The sequence below is a fragment of the Rhinoraja longicauda genome, chromosome 9, assembly GCF_053455715.1.
Source record: "Rhinoraja longicauda isolate Sanriku21f chromosome 9, sRhiLon1.1, whole genome shotgun sequence".
NCBI lineage: Eukaryota > Metazoa > Chordata > Chondrichthyes > Rajiformes > Arhynchobatidae > Rhinoraja > Rhinoraja longicauda.
The window spans coordinates 63,595,924-63,610,284 of NC_135961.1; the positions used below are offsets into that span (position 1 = coordinate 63,595,924).

General features: G+C 46.7%; 1 protein-coding gene across 7 annotated transcripts in view; it reads left to right on the top strand.

Moving 5' to 3' along the window:
* Positions 1-14,361, top strand: part of plcb4a (phospholipase C, beta 4a) — a 420,446-nt gene that overhangs the window by 315,480 nt on the left and 90,605 nt on the right. For all 7 annotated transcript variants that reach the window (XM_078405629.1, XM_078405622.1, XM_078405625.1 and 4 more), the window contains 2 exons: positions 4,317-4,458; positions 12,982-13,066. In XM_078405629.1, coding sequence (XP_078261755.1) covers positions 4,317-4,458; positions 12,982-13,066 — 227 coding nt within the window. The remainder of the gene's footprint in view (positions 1-4,316; positions 4,459-12,981; positions 13,067-14,361) is intronic.

Consider the following 14,361-nt stretch of genomic DNA (forward strand, 5'->3'; position numbering starts at 1 on the left):
GAAGAAGGGTCTCGACCTGAGACGTCACCTATTCCTTTTCTCCAGAGATGCTGCCTGACCCGCTGGATCTGATTAATGGTTATTGGACCATTTCATTTCATCCTTGCCCTTATGAGCCCAGGAGCCCAGTCAGAGGGGAAAGGGGGAGATAGATGGATGGATGGATGGATGGATGGATGGATGGATGGATGGATGGATGGATGGATGGATGGGTGGGTGGGTGGATGGATGGATGGATGGATGGATGGATGATGGATGGATGGATGGGTGGGTGGATGGATGGATGGATGGGTGGATGGGTGGGTGGGTGGGTGGGTGGGTGGATGGATGGATGGATGGATGGATGGATGGATGGATGGATGGATGGATGGATGGATGGATGGATGGATGGATGGATGGGTGGATGGTGGGTGGGTGGTGGGTGGGTGGGTGGATGGATGGATGGATGGATGGATGGATGGATGGATGGATGGATGAAAAAACTACAGAAGCTGGTTTAAATCGAAGATAGACACAAAATGCTGGAGTAACTCAGCAGGTCAGGCAGCATCTCTGGAGAGGAGGAATGGGTGACGTTTCGGGTCGACTTCAGACTGATAGATAGGTAGATAGAAAGATATAGAGAGATAAATACATAGACGAGAGAGAGAGAGAGAAGTAGATAGAGAGAGAGAGAAGCAGAGAGAGAGAGAGGTGGATAGATAGATAGAATGAATGAATGAATGAATGAATGAATGAATGAATGAATGAATGAATGAATGAATGAATGAATGAATGAATGAATGAATAGGTTTATTGGCCAAGTATGTACACATACAAGGAATGTGCCTTGGTGCATTCATGAGAGAGAGAGAGAGAAAGAGAGAGAGAGAGAAAGAGAAAGAGAAGAGAGAGAGAGAGAGAGAGAGAGAGAGAGAGAGAGAGAGAGAGAGAGAGAGAGAGAGAGAGAGAGAATAAATTGAGAGAGAGAGAGAATAAATTGAGAGAGAGAGAGAATAAATTGAGAGAGAGAGAGAATAAATTGAGAGAGAGAGAGAATAAATTGAGAGAGAGAGAGAATAAATTGAGAGAGAGAGAGAATAAATTGAGATAGAGAGAGAATAAATTGAGAGAGAGAGAGAATAAATTGAGAGAGAGAGAGAATAAATTGAGAGAGAGAGAGAGAATAAATTGAAAGAGAGAGAGAGAGAGAGAGAGAGAGAGAGAGAGAGAGAGAATAAATTGAGAGAGAGAGAGAATAAATTGAGAGAGAGAGAGAGAGAGAATAAATTGAGAGAGAGAGAGAATAAATTGAGAGAGAGAGAGAATAAATTGAGAGAGAGAGAGAATAAATTGAGAGAGAGAGAGAATAAATTGAGAGAGAGAGAATAAATTGAGAGAGAGAGAGAATATATTGAGAGAGAGAGAGAATAAATTGAGAGAGAGAGAGAATAAATTGAGAGAGAGAGAGAATAAATTGAGAGAGAGAGAGAATAAATTGAGAGAGAGAGAATAAATTGAGAGAGAGAGAGAATAAATTGAGAGAGAGAGAGAATAATTGAGAGAGAGAGAGAATAAATTGAGAGAGAGAGAGAATAAATTGAGAGAGAGAGAGAATAAATTGAGAGAGAGAGAGAGAATAAATTGAGAGAGAGAGAGAATAAATTGAGAGAGAGAGAATAAATTGAGAGAGAGAGAGAATAAATTGAGAGAGAGAGAGAATAAATTGAGAGAGAGAGAGAATAAATTGAGAGAGAGAGAGAATAAATTGAGAGAGAGTGAATAATTGAGAGAGAGAGAGAGAATAAATTGAGAGAGAGAGAGAGAATAAATTGAGAGAGAGAGAGAGAGAATAAATTGAGAGAGAGAGAGAATAAATTGAAGAGAGAGAGAGAATAAATTGAGAGAGAGAGAGAATAAATTGAGAGAGAGAGAGAATAAATTGAGAGAGAGAGAATAAATTGAGAGAGAGAGAGAATAAATTGAGAGAGAGAGAGAGAATAAATTGAGAGAGAGAGAGAATAAATTGAGAGAGAGAGAGAGAATTGAGAGAGAGAGAGAATAAATTGAGAGAGAGAGAGAATAAATTGAGAGAGAGAGAGAGAATAAGACGAGAGAGAGAGATAAATTGAGAGAGAGAGAGAAAATAATTGAGAGGAGTGAGAGAATAATTGAGAGAGAGAGAGAATAAATTGAGAGAGAGAGAGAATAAATTGAGAGAGAGAGAAGAGAATAAAATTGAGAGAGAGAGAGAATAAATTGAGAGAGAGAGAGAATAAATTGAGAGAGAGAGAGAATAAATTGAGAGAGAGAGAGAGAATAAATTGAGAGAGAGAGAGAATAATAAATTGAGAGAGAGAGAGAATAATTGAGAGAGAGAGAGAATAAATTGAGAGAGGAGAGAATAAATTGAAGAGAGAGAGAATAAATTGAGAGAGAGAGAGAATAAATTGAGAGAGAGAGAGAATAAATTGAGAGAGAGAGAATAAATGAGAGAGAGAGAGAATAAATTGAGAGAGAGAGAATAAATTGAGAGAGAGAGAGAATAATTGAGAGAGAGAGAGATAATTAGAGAGACGAGAGAGAATAAATGAGAGAGAGAGAGAATTAATTGAGAGAGAGAGAGAGAGAGAAAGAGAATAAATTGAGAGAGAGAGAGAGAATAAATGAGAGAAGAGAGAGAATAAATTGAGAGAGAGAGAGAGAGAATAAATTGAGAGAGAGAGAGAGAGAAATAATTGAGAGAGAGAGAGAGAGAATAAATTGAGAGAGAGAAGAGAGATTGTTGAGAGAGAGAGAGAGTAGTAAATTGAGAGAGAGAGAGAATGAGAAGTGAGAGAGAAGAAGAGAGAGAAGAGAGAGAGAATAATGAGAGAGTGAGAGAGAGAGAGAGAGTTGTGATGAGAGAGAGAAATAATTGAAGAGTGAAGAGGATGAATTGAGAGAGAGAGAGAGAGAGAGAGAGAGAGATAGAATGAGAGAGAGAGAATAAATTGAGAGAGAGAGAGAGAGAGAATGAGAGAGAGAGATGAGATAATTGAGAGAGAGAGGAGAAGAGAGAGAGAGAGAGAGAATGATGAGAGAGAGAGAGAGAGAGAGAGAGAGAGAGATGAGAGAGAGAGAGAGTGAAGAGAGAGAGAGATAGAGAGAGAGAGAGAGAGAGAGAGAGAGATGATGGAGAGTGATGAGAGAGAGAGTCTGAGGGATGTTCTTGTTCTTGTGTTGTTGTCGTTGTATATAAGCATTGAGTGGTTGCCCTTGCTGTGTTGCAGTGTGAGTAGGTGCAGCTGCCGACCAGCTCATCGACGTCGTAACGAGTCGAAGGGTTGGGTTGGGGTCATACAAGCTCTGACCTCCACATCGAAGGATCTACAGGAGTCGCTGCCTAAAGGGAGTGCCAGCATCGGGCTCAGAGTCTATCACACCCCTGGCACGCTCTTATTTCACCTGCTGCATCGGGAGAAGGTAAAGGAGCCTGAAAACTGTAACGTCCAGGTTGAGGGACAGCTTCTTCCGATGGCCATCAGGCTATTAAACACTCCAAACTTAAAAATAAGCTCTGAACTACATGGAATATTATTGTTATTATTGCACTGTTACTGTTTGTTTTTTTGTGTACATATGTGTGTGTGTATATATATAATCTATATATGTGTATTTGTGAGTGTGTGTGTGTATACACACACTGATACTTTTGTTTCTCTCTCATTTGTTATATTGTTTACAGTGTACTGTGTTTACATGTTCTCTTGTGGTGCTGTTGCTGTAAGTAAGAATTTCATTGTACTATCTGGGACAGATGACAATAGGCTTGTATACATTGGAATTTAGACGGATGAGAGGGGATCTTATCGAAACGTATAAGATTATTAAGGGGTTGGACACGTTAGTGGCAGGAAACATGTTCCCAATGTTGGGGGAGTCCAGAACAAGGGGCCACACAGTTTAAGGATAAGGGATAGGCCATTTAGGAAGGAGTTGTGAATCTGTGGAATTCTCTGCCTCAGAAGGTAGTGGAGGCCAATTCTCTGAATGCATTCAAGAGAGAGCTAGATAGAGCTCTTAAGGATAGCGCAGTCAGGGGGTATGGGGAGAAGGCAGGAACGGGGTACTGATTGAGAATGATCAGCCAATGATCACATTGAATGGCGGTGCTGGCTCGAAGGCCGAATGGCCTACTCCTGCACCTATTGTCTATTGTCTATTGTCTATTAAAAACACTCTTGACCCAGGCCGCAATGGGTACTAGGAGAATATGTCACTCTCTGTGTTCATCGATGTTGTAATATACTGTGATGTTAAGAAGTTGCCCCAAGTTTGTTCGTTTTGTTTTTCAGGCAACTATAACTGTAGAAGATGAACAGGCCTGGGTTTCATCCTATACTTATGTTGGTGCCACCACCAATATACATCCCTACTTATCCGCCATGGTCAACTATGCCCAGCCGGTGAAATTTCAAGGCTTTAAGATTGCAGAAGGTATTACAAGCATCGTTTACGCTCTCAATGGCATCCATCAGTTCATTAGTGATAGGAGCAGAATTAGGCCATTTGGCCCATTTGGGCGGCCACGGTGGCGCAGCGGTAGAGTTGCTGCCTTACAGCGAATGCAGCGCCGGAGACCCGGGTTCAGTCTGAAGAAGGGTCTCGACCCGAAACATCACCCATTCCTTCTCTCCCGAGATGCTGCCTGACCTGCTGAGTTACTCCAGCATTTTGTGAATAAATACTGGAGTAACTCAGCAGGTCAGAGAGAGTTGTGGAGAGCGGTTGAGAAAGTGGGTTGACATAGAACCGGTGTGAAGGGTTGGTCAGTGTGGACTCGGTGGGCCAATGGGCCTGTTTCCATGCTGTATCTTTCAATTAATTAAAAGCACATTGTACCATCAGATCATGTGATAGGAGCAGAATTAGGCCATTCTGCCATCAAGTCTACTCCGCCATTCAATGGTGGCTGATCTATCTCTCCCTCCCAACCCCATTCTGGCCTTCTCCCCATAACCCCTGGCCCCCACACTAATCGAGAATCTACCTATCTCTGCCTTAAATATATCCACTGACTTGGCCTCCACATGTGGCCAAGAATTCCACAGATTCACCACCTTCTGACTAAAGAAATTCCTCCTCATCTCCTCCTAAAAGAACATCCTTTAATTCTGAGGCTGTGACCTCTAGTCCTAGATTCTCCCACTAGTGCAAACATCCTCTCAACATCCGCTCGATCCAAGCCTTTCACGATTCTGTATGTTTAAATGAACGTCCCCCCCTCAAGAAATTGCAGCGAATTGTGGACTCAGCCCAGACCGCCACACAAACCAACCTCCCTTCCATTGACTCCATCTACACCTCACGCTGCCTCGGCAAGGCCAGCAGCATCATCAAGGACCAGTCGCACCCCGGCCACTCCCTCTTCTCCCCTCTCCCATCGGGCAATGGTTATACAAGTGTATTCTGTAGGTTTCAATGAGGTCCTCCCCCCCACCCCACATCCTTCTAAACTCCAGCGAGTACAGGCCTAGTGCTGTCAAATGCTCTACTAGCCATGATGTGCAAGTCTCACGGGTCTCTTTAAATGTTGACTGCTGCGCAAAATTGATTTAGACTCCTACCAGGGCATACGAGGTGTCATCCAGCAGTGGTTGTTAAAATTAAATTGCCCCAGCTTGCAGTTGTACCTTTACAATGTTGTAAGCAACACAAATGCAATAAATCCTGTCGTAAGGCACTGAGTTTGGAACAGTGGTGTAGCGGTAGAGTTGCTGCCTTACAGCACCAGAGACCCGGGTTCCATCCTGACTACGGGTGCCCTCTGTGTGGAGTTTGCACGTTCTTGTGACCGTGTGGTTTTCTCCAGGTGATCTGGTTTCCTCCCACACTCCAAAGACGTGCAGGGTTGAAGATTAATTGGCGACTGTAGATTGCCCCTAGTGTGTGTAGGATAGAACTAGTGTGTGGAGGACGGTCGCTGGCTGGCACGGACTCAGTGGGCCGAAGGGCCTGTTTCCACGCTGCATCTCTAAAGTACACTTCTAGCCCTGCGTGTGGTGGAATGAGAGTTGCTTTTTGCTCTCGGACATGGAGTGTGACTCAGTGTGTCGTTGTATCACGTGCCGGAGTTCCTGTTTTACTGGGTATCTATGTTCTTTTATTTAGGGTGGTGCAGCTGGTGGAGCTGCTGCCTCTCAGTGCCAGAAACCCGGGTTCATTCCTGACCTCGGGTGCTCTCTGTGTGGATTCTGCACGTTCTCTCTGTGGCCGTCTGGGTTTTCTCCAGGCGCTCCGATCCCCTTCCACGTCCCGAAGACGTGCGGGTTTGTAGGTTAATTGGCCCCCTACAAAAATAGTGTCGGGAGTGGATGGGAAACATGGAACCAGTGTGAACAGGTGATCGATGGTCGGCGTGGACACTTTGGGCCGAAGGGCCTGTCCCAGACTCTCAGTCTGAAGCAGGGTCTCCGACCCATAACGTCACCCACTCCTTCTCTCCAGAGATCCTGACCTGCTGAGTTACTCCAGCTTTTTGAGTCTTTCTTCACGAAAAATGAGGGGTTGGACAAACATGGATTTTTTTTTCTCGAACACCGGAAGTTGAGAGAGATACCCTGATGGAAATATATTAAATTATAACCATATAACCATATAACCATATAACAATTACAGCACGGAAACAGGCCCGTTCGGCCCTACCAGTCCACGCCGACCACTTTCTCCCTGACCTAGTCTCATCTACCTGCTCTCAGACCATAACCCTCCAATCCCCTCCCATCCATATACCTATCCAATTTACTCTTAAATAATAAAATCGAGCCTGCCTCCACCACTTCCACCGGAAGCTCATTCCAAACAGCCACCACCCTCTGAGTAAAGAAGTTACCCCTCATGTTACCCCTAAACCTTTGTCCCTTAATTCTGAAGTTATGAATGGCATGGATAGGGTAGGCAGTCAGAACCTTTGTTCCCAAGGTGGAAATGTCAAAGACTAGAGGGCATAGCTTTAAGGTAGAAGGGGCAAAGTTTAAAGGAGATGTGCAGGACATTATAGACAATAGGTGCAGGAGGAGGCCATTCGGCCCTTCGAGCCAGCACCGCCATTCAATGTGATCATGGCTGATCATTCTCAATCAGTACCCCGTTCCTGCCTTCTCCCCATACCCCCTGACTCCGCTATCCTTAAGAGCTCTATCACGGGGAGAACGTACAAACTCCGTACAGACGGCACCCGTAGTTGGGATCGAACCCGGGTCTCCGGAGCTGCATTTGCTGTAAGGCAGCAACTCTACCGCTGCCCCACCGTGTCGCCCTGACTAGTTTATCTTGGCACTGTGTTTGGAATGGACATTCTGGGCTAAAGAGCCCATCCATCCTGTATCTGTGCTGTGCTGTGCTGTGTAAGAAGGAACTACAGATGCTGGTTTACACCGATGATGGACGCAAGATGCTGGAGTTACTCAGCGGGTCGGGCAGCATCTCTGGAGATGGGACATTTAGTTTCTTTTTTTTTGGTTTGTTTAGTTTATTGTCAGGTGTATCGATGTAGAGTGAAAAGCTTTTTTGTCGCGCGCTAACCAGTCAGCGGAAAGACAATACATGAAGAAGGGTCTCGACCCGAAACGTCACCCATTCCTTCTCTCCTGAGATGCTGCCTGACCTGCTGAGTTACTCCAGCATTTTGTGAATAAATACATGATTACAATCGACCCATTCACAGTGTACAGACACATATCATGATAAGGGAAAAAATGTTTAGTGCAAGATAAAGCCAGTATAGTCCAATCGAAGTTAGTCTGAGGGTCTGAAGAATGGTCTCGACCCCAAAGGTCACCCATTCCTTCTTCTCCCGAGATACTGCCTGACCTGCTGAGTTACTGCAGCATTTTGTGTCAGTACTGTTCCATTAAAAGGAGTCGTAAATGTTTAAAGTAGTCATAAAGGTTATGAGTAGTCATAAATGTTCAAACCAGCCATAATTGCTACTGTGTAGGAAGGAACTGCAGATGTTGGTTTAAACCGAAGCTAGACACAAAAAGATGGAGCAACTCGGTGGGTCAGGCAGCATCTCTGGGGAGGAGGAATGGGTGACGTTTCGGGTCGAGAACCTTCATCAGACTGAGAGTCAGGGGAAAGGGAAACGAGGGATACTGACGGTGATATGGAGAGATACAGACAATATGAATGAATGAAAGATATGCAAAAAATAGACAATAGACAATAGGTGCAGGAGGAGGCCATTCGGCCCTTCGAGCCAGCACCGCCATTCAATGTGATCATGGCTGATCATTCTCTATCAGTACCCCGTTCCTGCCCTCTCCCCATACCCCCTGACTCCGCTATCCTTAAGAGATCTATCTAGCTAATGGTTAATGTAACGATAATTAAGGAAACTTAAGGCCATTGTTAGCTGTGGGCTCGGTAAAAACGAGTTACAGATAATGACACTCAACAAGACGACTTGGAAACTAGGACACCAACCATGGTGGGGGAGGGACGGAGAGAGAAGGGTTGCAAGGGCTACTTGATGTTAGAGAAATCAAGACTCTAGTCCATTAGCCCATTCGGCCCATCGAGTCTACTTCGCCATTCAATCATGGCTGACCTCTCCCTCCTCACCACAGTCTCCTGCCTTCTCCCCATAACCCGTCTGACACCCGTACTAATCAAGAATCTATCTATCTCTGCTTTAAATATATCCACTGATTTGGCCCCCCACTAGGGTTGCCAACTGTCTCGTATTAGCCGGGACATCCCGTATTTTAGGCTAAATTGGTTTGTCCCGTACGGGACCACCCTTGTCCCGTATTTGGCCAGGGGGGCGCTGTAGGCCCGGATGCTGTAGGCCTGGACAGTGTAGGTCCGGACACTGTAGCCCGAACACTGTAGCCCGGACAGTGTAGGCCCGGACAGTGTAGGCCCGGACAGTGTATGCCCAGACACTGTAGGCCCGGACAGTGTAGGCCCGGACGCTGTAGGCCCGGACGCTGTAGGCCCGGACACTGTAGGCCAGGTGGCCGCTGTAGGCCCGGACACTGTAGGCCAGGTGGCCGCTGTAGGCCCGGACAGTATTGGTCCGGAGGCCCGGACGCCGCCTAACGGAGGTTGCGTAGCAACCCGCCTCCCGGCCCGGGCGGCCGCCATTGGTGGAGCGGGAGCACGTGGCCGCTGGCTGGATGAGGTCACGTGGGGCGCAGGGCGGTGACGTCACCTTGTCCCTTATTTGGGAGTGAGATAGTTGGCAACCCCTAATCCCCCACAGCCTTCTGTGGCAAAGAATCCCACTGAAAGATCAGTGTAGGAATTACTGTTGGATGGTAGTTGCAGAGGCTTACCACTGGATGGCGGCAAACACACCTGCTTTACCACACATTTAGCATTCTACACAGCAATCTTGGCTTTTGACTGACTTCAGCCGTGTTGTTCCAGTTTTTAAAAAAAAATCTATGTCCCCCCTTACTTCACCGGGTAAAAGTATAATGCGGAAAGCAGCGGGCAAAAGATATAGTCTGAAGAAGGGTCTCGACCCGAAACGCCACCCGTTCCTTCTCTCCAGAGATGCTGCCCGTCCCACTAAGCTACTGGAGCATTTGGTGTCTAAATTTCGGCAAAAGATATAATCCTCTTTTAAAATGATCAGCAAATACACTGGCACTAAATTAAGAAGGAGCTTACAGATAACAAGCGTTCTCTCGAAAACGGAATCTGTTTGTCCGTATTTGGCAGCAAACCTTTTTGTTTCCTCTTAATCTATTCACACGGAGACTTACTGCAGTGGTGTTTGGTGCATTGCAGACTGCCAGTGAAGGTGTACATTTTACATTGACATGCACTCCCTCACAGATGTACCGAGTACGGATAATTGTCAAAGCAATTACAACATTAGGACACTCTGAGCAGTTCTATGGAACACGAGGAGCGTGACTAATTTTTTCGTTTAGATCAGTTGAGTTTAGAGATACAGCGCGGAAACAGGCCCATCTGGTTTAGTTAGATTGTGTCCTGCAGTCTGAAAAATAGTCTCAACCCAAAACGTCACCTATTCTTTTCCTCCAGAGATGCTGCCTGACCCACTGAGTTATTCCAGCATTTTGTGTCTATCTTTGGTGTAAAGCAGCATCTGCAGTTCGTCCCTAGAGATCTAGGTTAGTTTAGTTTATTTTAGTTTACTGATACAGCATGGAAACAGGCCCTTCGGCCCACCGAGTCCGCGCCGACCAGCGATCCCCGCACAGTAACGCTATCCTACACACACTGGGCACAATTTGCACATGCACTAAGGCAATTAACCTACAAAACCTGCACGTCTTTGGAGTGTGGGAGGAAACCGAAGATCTCGGAGAAAACCCACGCAGGTCACGGGGAGAACGTACAAATTCCATACAGACAGCACCCGTAGGCAGGACCGAAACTTGTTCTCCGGCGCTGGAAGCGCTGTAAGGCAGCGAATCTACCCCTGCCCCGCCGTGCCGCCATTTTGTTTTCCTTTTGTTGATTTTTAAAATTTAATATTGAAAATGAAGCAATCTTTTGAATTCTGGCCCCAAAGGTCCAAGGTTGTGCTTCAAATAGGCATTTACAAGATGGAGATTGGGTGGCAGAGCTACTGCCTCACAGTGCAAGAGACCCGGGTTCGAACCTGACTATGGGTGCTGTCTGTACGGAGTTTGTACGCTCTCCATGTGACCGCGAGGGTTTTCTCAACAAAATTCCCTCCTGGGTAGGGTTGCCAACTTTCTAACGCCTAAATAAGGGACAAATAGTGGCATCACCGCCCGCGCCCCACGTGACCTCACCCAGCCAACATCCACATGCTCCCGCTCCACCAATGGCGGCCGCCTGGGCCGGGAGGCGGGTTGCTAAGCAACCTTCGTTAGGCGAACACACTCGGCCCCGCTCCCCGAACACACTCCGTTAGCCTCCAGTGTCCAGGCCTACAGCGGCCCCCGGGCCTACAGCGGCCCCCGGGCCTAATACGGGACAAGGGCAGTCCCATATGGAACAAATAAACTTAGCCCAAATTACGGGATGTCCCAGCTAATATGGGACAGTTGGCAACCCTACTCCTGGGATAAATAAAGTTCTATCGTATCATATCGTTCTACGGCTGCTGTGGTTTCCTCCCATATCCCAAAGACGTGCGGGTTTATAGGTTAATTGGCCCTTTGTAAATTGCCCCTGGTGTGTAGGACAGAGTTAGTGTACGGGTGATTAATGGTCGGCCTGGACTCAGTGGGCCGAAGGGCCTGTTTCCATGCTGTATCAGTAAACTAAAATAAACTAAACTAACCTAGATCTCTAGGGAGGAACTGCAGATGCTGGTTTACACCAAAGATAGACACAAAATGCTGGAATAACTCAGCGGGTCAGGCAGCATCTCTGGAGGAAAAGAATAGGTGACGTTTTGGGTTGAGACCATTTTTCAGACTGCAGGACACAATCTAACTAAACCAGATGTTTGGAGAGTCTAAGGGACTTGGGGGGGGATGGGGGATTTGAGACGGACAATTAGACATGACCGTTACAGGCAGTAGAGCAGACATGGGGGGTCATGAGGGATAGGAGCAGAATTAGGTCATTCGGCCCATCAAGTCTACTCCGCCATTCAATCATGGCTGATCTATCTCTCCCTCCGAACCCCCTTCTCCCCGTAACACCCTGACACCCGTACTAATCAAGAATCTATCTATCTCTGCCTTAAAAATATCCACTGACGTGGCCTTCACAGCCTTCTGTGGCAACGAATTCCACAGATTCACCGCCCTCTGACTAAAGAAATTCCTCCTCATCTCCTTCCTAAAGGAATGTCCTTTAACTCTGAGGCTGTGACCTCTGGTCCTAGACTCTCCCAACAGTGGAAACATCCTCTCCACATCCACTCTATCCAGGCCTTTCACTATTCTGTACCTTTCAATGAGGTCCCCCCTCATCCTTCTAAACTCCAGCGAGCACAGGCCCAGTGCTGACAAACGCTCATCATAGGTGAACCTACTCATTTCTGGGATCATTCTTGTAAACAAGACTCTTGTAAACAAGGGGCGTAAGAAAACTCATAATCATGTCCGAAAGTCAAGAGACATGAATGGAACTGCAGATGCTGGAATTTTGAGCAAAACGCAAGTGCTGGAGGAACTCAGCTAGTCAGGCACCATCTGCAGAGGGAAATGGTTAGGCGACGTTTTGTGTCGGGACCCTTCCTCAGATTATGAATCCGAAGAAGGATCCCGACCCGCAACGTCGCCTGTTAATTCCCTCCACCGATGTTGACTGACCCGCTGCGTTCCTCCAGCATTTGCGTTTTGCTCAAAATTCCAGCATCTGCAGTTCCATTCATGTCTCTTGACTTTCATAGAGTCACGGAATCAAACAGTGTGGAAACAGGCTCCTCGGCCCAACTTGCCCACACCGGCCAACATGCCCCGTCTACACTAGTCCCACCCGCCCACGTTTGGCCCATCTATATACTAAAACTCTCGTTTGTTATCTTGTTTGTGACTGAACTTCAGCCAAAACGGTACACGATAGCGCGACAATTTTAGGCCCACCTTACTCGCCATTGTCACTTTAGTGATAATGCAAGTAGTTTTATTGAAATCGGTGTTATATTTTTAAAGTTATTCACATTTTAAAGTTTAAAAAGAGGGGAGGGGGGGAGTGGGGGAGAAGGGAGAGGGGAGGGGAGGGGGGGGGGGTTGAGGAGAGAGGGGAGGGGAAAGGAGAGGGTGCTGCACCAATGCAGGAGAGGTTTGGGCCCAACGGGTCCACTTTGTCTAGTATCCCTCTAAACCTGTCCTAATTGCTTCTAATAGGGAAGGTTTACTTTGAGCATGTGGGACATGTTGGCCGGTGTGGGCAAGATGGGCTGAAGGGCCTGTTTCCACGCTGTATCACTCTATGACTCTATGTGGACTGCACCTGGCCTTGTACACAGGGAGAGTTGGAGCTCTGCAGTCTGCTCACTTGCTTGCGTGTAAACGATTCCTAACCTAACTTTATGACTTCTTGTTCCCCCAGACCGAAATATCCACTGCAACATGTCCTCGTTTAATGAATCGGTTGGACTGGGATATCTGAAGACTCACGCGATAGAGTTCGTCAAGTATCCTTTGTGATGGTCATAAGGTCATCGGTGATAGCAAAATTAGGCCATTCGGCCCATCAAATCTACTCCGCCATTCAATCGAGGCTGATCTATCTCTCCCTCCTAACCCCATTCTCCTGCCTTCCTCCCACAACCTCTGACACCCGTACTAATCAAGAATCTATCTATCTATCTCTGCCTTAAATATATCCACTGACTTGGCCTCCACAGCCTTCAAAGAATTCCACAGATTCACCACCCTACGACAAAAGAAATTCCTCCTCATCTCCTTCCTAAAAGAAATGTCCTTTAATTATGTGGCTGTGACCTCTAGTCCTGGACTCTCCCACTAGTGGAAACATCCTCTCCATTTCCATTCGATCCAGGCCTTTCACTATTCTTCAGACTCGACCCGAAACTGTGTGTGGAGGTGATGGGAATGTGGGGAGAGAAGGGAGAGGCAGGAAACATGTTTCTATCTCCGCCTTAAAAATATTCACAGCCTTCTGTGGCAAAGAATTCCACAGATTCTCCATTCACCTTATGTAGAAATAAATTTCTCCTCATCTTCCTAAGGGAACGCCCTTTAATTCTGAGGCTACGACCTCGAGTTCTGGACTCTCCCACTGGTGGAAACATCCTCTCCACAACCACTCTATCCAGGCCTTTCACTATTCTGTACGTTTCAATGAGGCCTCCCCTCATTCTTCTAAACTCCAGCGAGTACAGGCCCAGTGCCGACAAACGCTCATCATACGTTAGTTAACCCACTCATTCCTGGGATCATTGTTGTAAACCTCCTCTGGACCCTCTCCAGAACCGGTACATCCTTCTCCTCAGTTATGAAGAACAATGGGGACCCAGAGTGTGGCGACCGCCATGAGGGACGGTGGGAGAACAGGGCGGGGCGGGGAACGACCCAGTGTGGGGGAGGAGGGGGAGAGCACTCTAGTTTTAGAATCCTCTGACCAGGGGATAAGTCTCCGTTTGTTCGTTTGTTTGTTCCGGTGAAGGCGCTGTGCACACGGCAGCCAGCCAACAGTCGTTTGTCTTTTTCTTTTTTTCTTGTTTCACTTTTAATGTGTAAGATTATTAAGGGGTTTGGACACGTTAGAGGCAGGAAACATGTTCCCGATGTTGGGGGGAGTCCGGAACCAGGGGCCACAGTTTAAGAATAAGGGGTAGGCCATTTAGAACGGAGATGTGGAAAAACCTTTTCAGTCAGAGAGTTGTGAATCTGTGGAATTCTCTGCCTCAGAAGGCAGTGGAGGCCAATTCTCTGAATGCATTCAAGAGAGAGCTAGATAGAGCTC